At 49.4% G+C, this 5,553-nt stretch overlaps 1 protein-coding gene across 10 annotated transcripts in view; it reads left to right on the top strand.

The window, feature by feature from the left end:
• The window catches only part of EOMES (eomesodermin), a 193,061-nt gene extending 187,837 nt beyond the window's left edge, over positions 1-5,224 (top strand). For all 10 annotated transcript variants that reach the window (XM_085569295.1, XM_085569272.1, XM_021536533.3 and 7 more), the window contains 5 exons: positions 351-505; positions 769-890; positions 1,330-1,488; positions 1,579-1,640; positions 2,175-5,224. In XM_085569295.1, the coding sequence (XP_085425421.1) occupies positions 351-505; positions 769-890; positions 1,330-1,488; positions 1,579-1,640; positions 2,175-2,910 (1,234 nt within the window). In that variant the 3' untranslated portion in view covers positions 2,911-5,224. The remainder of the gene's footprint in view (positions 1-350; positions 506-768; positions 891-1,329; positions 1,489-1,578; positions 1,641-2,174) is intronic.
• Positions 5,225-5,553: the final 329 nt, after the last annotated feature.

The following is a 5,553-nucleotide window of genomic DNA, read 5'->3' as shown; positions in this document are numbered from 1 at the left end:
GTAAGTGGGCGCAGGGGATGGCGGAAACGGAGGGAAGCGGTGTGGTGGTCGGGAATGGTGGGGGGAGGTGGCACCCCCGGGCATGCTCGGTCGGGCGGCGCTTGCCCGCTCCCTTCGGGTTGGAGGTGCGTGCTCTGTCCGTCGGTGATGCCCCGGGATGTTTTCCTCGAGAAACTGCTCCTCAGTTTCCCCACACCCGGGGGTCGGCTGGGGGTCGCCGCTTGGTTCCTTAGTCTCTCTGGTGCTGGGACGAACGGGGCACTCGACGGCCGCCTACAGCATCCGCCGGAGCCCGCGCCCCCTCCCCCATCCTGCCTCATCATGCCTTGTGGTTTTCTTCCTTTCCCCAGGAGAATGTTTCCTTTCCTGAGCTTCAACATCACCGGCCTCAACCCCACTGCCCACTACAACGTCTTCGTGGAGGTGGTGTTGGCGGACCCCAACCACTGGCGTTTCCAGGGGGGCAAGTGGGTGACCTGCGGCAAAGCCGACAACAACATGCAAGGTGGATGCAGGTTCCAGGGTCCCCTTTCCCCGCGGGTCGGTTTCTCGGAAAGGGGTCCCAGTTTCCCTCCCACCTCCCCCCCTTTTCAGGGTCTTCCCCACCCCGGCATCCTGTTGAGGGACGAGCTACGCTTTTGAGACCGTGTTGAGAGTCCTTTTACATCGCGAAGCATTTTTGGTGTGGGAGGGTGGCCGTCGGGGGGCTGCGCGGGCCGCGGAACAAAGCCCCGTGCGGCCGGCGTTTCACTGGCTTGTCCTCCCCAGGCAACAAGGTGTACGTTCACCCCGAGTCGCCAAACACCGGGGCTCACTGGATGAGGCAGGAGATTTCTTTCGGGAAGCTGAAGCTAACGAACAATAAAGGCGCTAACAACAACAACGCGCAGGTAAGGAGGGAGAGGGCGGCCTGAGGGGCTCTTGGTGGCTCAGCGGAGGAGCCCTGGGGGTTTGGGGCTTTTACAGCATTATGTCGAGCCGCTAGATCACTGTGCTTGTGACTCGTTCCTTTCTTGAACTAGGTCATAGAGCTTCTTTTCTTTGTTTCGCCGTATGAATAATTGAAAATGTTGGAATATGATGTGCGAATTACTTTTATTTTCACTAATATATTGATCCCCTAGAGTTGCTCAAAAAGTGGGAGGGTATCTGATAGCTATTAATAAAGCAGGGCTGCAAGCTGTGACTCAGCTCCTGATAACAGTTAAAACTGCTCCATTTCTAAACCAAGAGATTACAATTTACGGGGAAAAAAGTCATGCTGTAGAATAGGTCTTTTAATGTTACATGCAATTTGTCTAAAGATGTGTCTTCCATGTTTTCTTTTAGATGATAGTACTTCAGTCCCTACACAAGTACCAGCCCCGACTTCACATTGTGGAAGTGACTGAAGATGGTGTTGAAGATCTGAATGATTCCTCAAAGACTCAAACATTTATTTTTCCTGAAACGCAGTTCATAGCAGTTACAGCATATCAAAACACTGATGTAAGCATCGCTGTATAAAATTGCAATTAAGAACAAAATTGACTTGTGGGTTCAGCATCTCATGTTAATATATTCTGCTTTCACTTTTAGATTACACAGCTCAAAATTGACCATAATCCTTTTGCAAAAGGCTTCAGAGACAACTATGACTCGTAAGTACACATCTTTTTTTTTTTCTTTTGCAGATGTGTCGGTCTAGGAGGCATGGTTCTGGCTGAAATGTCTGTGGAAGGGTTTTTCTAGAAATTCAGATTCAGCACCAGTACTACTTCTACTGGCAATTTTGTTTATGTTAAAATGTCTGAACAGTGTATTGTTAGACGATCTGTCTTTCTGCTAGCTTGTGAATTTGGTAGGAAACTTCTGTTGGCAGAACCCAGCTGGCCTGCAGCTGGCAGCAGTATATTGGATGTCTCCAGAATAGGCAAGTTCTTTAAATTGTCAGCAGAAGACTTGCCTAATAGTTATCTTCTACCTTCACTTGTGCTGTTGATTGCAGCAGTAGTAGAAAATTTACAGTGATCTAGGAAAAGTGCCTACTAAATCAGATTAAAACAAATAGTCATCCAACTAAATGTAGTAATGATTCTAATTAAGAAATACCTAGTTTCTGTGTGTTTGTGTTGTGTTACTGTCATAGTGGAATTGTAAAGAAAAACACTCGGTATTCCTCTTTTATGTTGTAGCATGTACACAGCTTCCGAAAATGACAGATTAACTCCATCTCCCACGGATTCTCCTAGATCCCACCAGATCGTCCCTGGTGCCCGATACAGTGTGCAGCCGTTCTTCCAAGAACAGTTTGTCAACAACCTGCCCCCAGCCAGGTTTTACAACAGTGAGAGAACTGTCCCCCAGACAAATGGCCTGCTGTCCCCGCAGCAGAACGAGGAGGTGGCTAGCTCTCCTCAGCGGTGGTTTGTGACGCCCGTGCAGCAGCCCAGTGCCAACAAACTGGACGTGAACTCCTACGAGTCGGAGTATTCTCATAGCCCCTTGCTCCCTTATGGCATCAAATCCCTCCCGCTTCAGACGTCCCACGCTCTGGGATACTACCCCGACCCGACGTTCCCATCCATGGCAGGCTGGGGGAGCAGGGGCTCTTACCAGCGAAAAATGACGACAGGACTAACTTGGCCCTCGAGAACAAGTCCTCCGGGATTCACTGAAGACCAGCTTTCCAAGGACAAGGTGAAAGAAGAAATTGGCTCGTCCTGGATAGAGACTCCACCCTCTATAAAGTCTCTAGATTCCAATGATTCTGGGGTCTACACAGGTGCTTGTAAGAGAAGACGGCTTTCCCCTAGCACTTCCAGCAACGAAAATTCCCCGACAATGAAATGTGAGGATATTAATGCTGAGGACTATAGCAAAGACACTTCAAAAGGCATGGGCTACTATGCGTTCTATGCTAGTTCTTAGAGCATCTTTTTTATTCCAATTGGCTGTTTTGGGTTTTTTTGTTTTTTTTTTCCAGGGTGGCCTTGGGTTTTTTTTGCATTACAATTGCCAAAAAGACTCTTGCCTTCCACCTTGAGTTGTTGTGTGCAATTCTAAAGAAGGTGCCAAAGCTTTCTGCCTGTTGCAGGTAACAGTAGGGAAAGAGCAAACCATGGGAGAATTCTTCCCCTTGTTTAGAAGGAGCCATATGCAGAAGCTGTAAGGAGTACTCTAGTGTCTAAATATGGAGCATATTTATTTGAGACACTACAGTATACAGTTTGGGATGGCTCAGAGGCCTGATCAGATCTCTGCACTCCTGAGCAAGGAAAAAGGGGGGTGGGATCCCAAATTTAATTTCCTTCCCTGCTTGATAAAAGGGAACTGAGTTGCAGGGAACTGCACAAATGCTATGTTCTGCTTTAGACTGAGCTGGTTTTTTTCAACCCATCCACAACACAGTTGGCTGAGTTGGATATTGCTCAGCTACAGCTTTTTTTTTTTGGCAGAAAATGCCAAGATAAGGCCTGCTTGCCAGGCAGGATTTTGACTTGAAGGTCTTGTTGCCAACAGGATTACAATGACCAAATCTGACTTTTCTTAGCTTAGAACTTGCATTAAAAAAACCCTGCCTCCATCCCAAAAGCCTAACCTTTATTGAGGTGGCCAAAAACAAAGTGTACAGTTGGTGTTTTGTCTAGGTACACTGTAGAATATTGTGGAATAATGTATAAATAGTTGACCTATAGCTGTTCAATTGGAAGGACATCCGGTGGTGTTTTGAACTTCAAAAGGCATTTTTTGATTAATCAAACTTGGCATACGACACATTGCAAAAGGAGATTTCTCTTTATGTGTATGTAAAGTGACTTTTTCAGCTGCCCTGTATGAAAATGGAAGTGATGTAATTTTACCCATTCTTGCCTATACTTTCAGCCATTTTAAACTGCCCCAGAGCAACTGGCCCACAAACTTTTTCCCCTCCCAATAAACTTGTTTGTTTTATTTTTTTCTATGTACATAGTAATAATTTTTAATAAATGTGGTGGTGCCAGGCGTAAGAAGATACAGCTCTGCCTCATCTTTGCTTCTGCTGGGTGTACCGAAACGGGAGGAGGGAGTACAATCCTAGGGGCTGAGTTGCCTGTCTGTATCTAACCATCCTTTGCACTGCTGGCACTTTATCTGCTGTACTCTGTGTGGGTTTTTTCCCTCTGTGTGGGTTTTTTCCTTTCCTTTTTTTTTTTTTTTTTTAAGTCTCTTGCCTTATCTCTTCCCGTGCATCTTCTGCACAAGCCGGCGGCTCCCGGCTTTCTCCAGAATACGACGGTCTCTTGTTCTCTGCCACTCCCCCATCCTTCCCCCTGCGACAGACGAGGTGCGAGCTCGGCCCGGGCGGCGAATTGTGACCCCGGCCCGCCTCCGGCAGCCCGGGCTTGCCTCCGCCCGCCGCCCCCTTCTCACCCCCTCCGCTTCCGGGAACAAGGCAAGAAATTCCCCTTCCCGCTTATCTGAAGGGGAAAGCTTCTAGCACAGATTGAATCCCAGCTCCCGCGGCAGCCGGACCTTTCCTGAGGATATGCAGGCAGTAATGGGATTAAGCTGTTAACGATTCCCGGCTGCAAACAAAATAAACGCAGGGCTCGGGCCGGGGCTGTCCCCGGTGGAGGTGACGCTATCGGGGGGCACCGGCAGGGGCTCCCCCTCCTCCGGAGGGGGACGCGGCGGGTGTCCGAGGAGATTTCGATCAGCGCTTCGCCTCTCCGCCCGCTGCTCCGGCTCTGCGCGGTGGGGAGCTGTCCTGTCAGCGCTTCTTCCTCTGCCCAAGGACCCCATCTGGATCGGGATGGGGACTTTAGGCAATTTTTAAGAGACTAAGGACCGAACATATTATTTCTTCTTTTATTTTATTTTTTTCCCAGTGGGGCCACCCCCTCCAGGAAAAGCCCCCGCGGAGGGTGTCCCTCATTCCCGGCGAGGGGTGCGGCGGCATGCCGGCCGTCCCCACCCGGCCTGCGAGCACCGATTACACAGCACGGTTCCGCGGCGCTGTGTTATTAAAAGCTGTATATTTTTGCACCGCACGGTGAAAAAAGAACTTAATACTTGTGAAAAGTCCTCACACTGTTTAATAGAAACGTAAGTGCCTGGCTGGCCCCAATTAACACCTTGTGATTGTAATGCATTCCTAAAATGGGGTGTCAGACGCCAAATTGTGAATAAAGGTATCTAATTAATCTTCATAGGATGACACTGATAAACAACGCCAGATTTAAATAAAGATCAAGGAACTGAATGCTTTTTATTTGTTTACATTAACAGAAGATAAAGTTAACTACCCTTGCACTTTGCTTTGTAATGTGATTTACTGCCACAAACAACGGGCTGTGGGCAGAGAGCTCCGCCTCGCCTCGCCGGGGTTTTTCTCGCGGCTTTGGAGGGAGGGGGACACCTGAGGGTGGGCGCCCCTTCCTCCCCACAGCCCGGGTGAGGCGGGCGTGTGCCGGGAAATGCGGCACCACCTCGGCCTGGCAGCGAGCGCTGGGAGGGAGCGGCCCCGTGCCCGCCACTTCCGACGCTCTCGCATGAAAACTGCGGGCGAGCGTGAAACGTGAGCTGGACGGG

Source organism: Lonchura striata, chromosome 2 (genome assembly GCF_050655825.1).
Source record: "Lonchura striata isolate lonStrDom1 chromosome 2, ASM5065582v1, whole genome shotgun sequence".
In the NCBI taxonomy this organism is placed as follows: Eukaryota; Metazoa; Chordata; class Aves; order Passeriformes; family Estrildidae; genus Lonchura; species Lonchura striata.
This window is presented reverse-complemented; position numbering and strand designations above follow the sequence as displayed.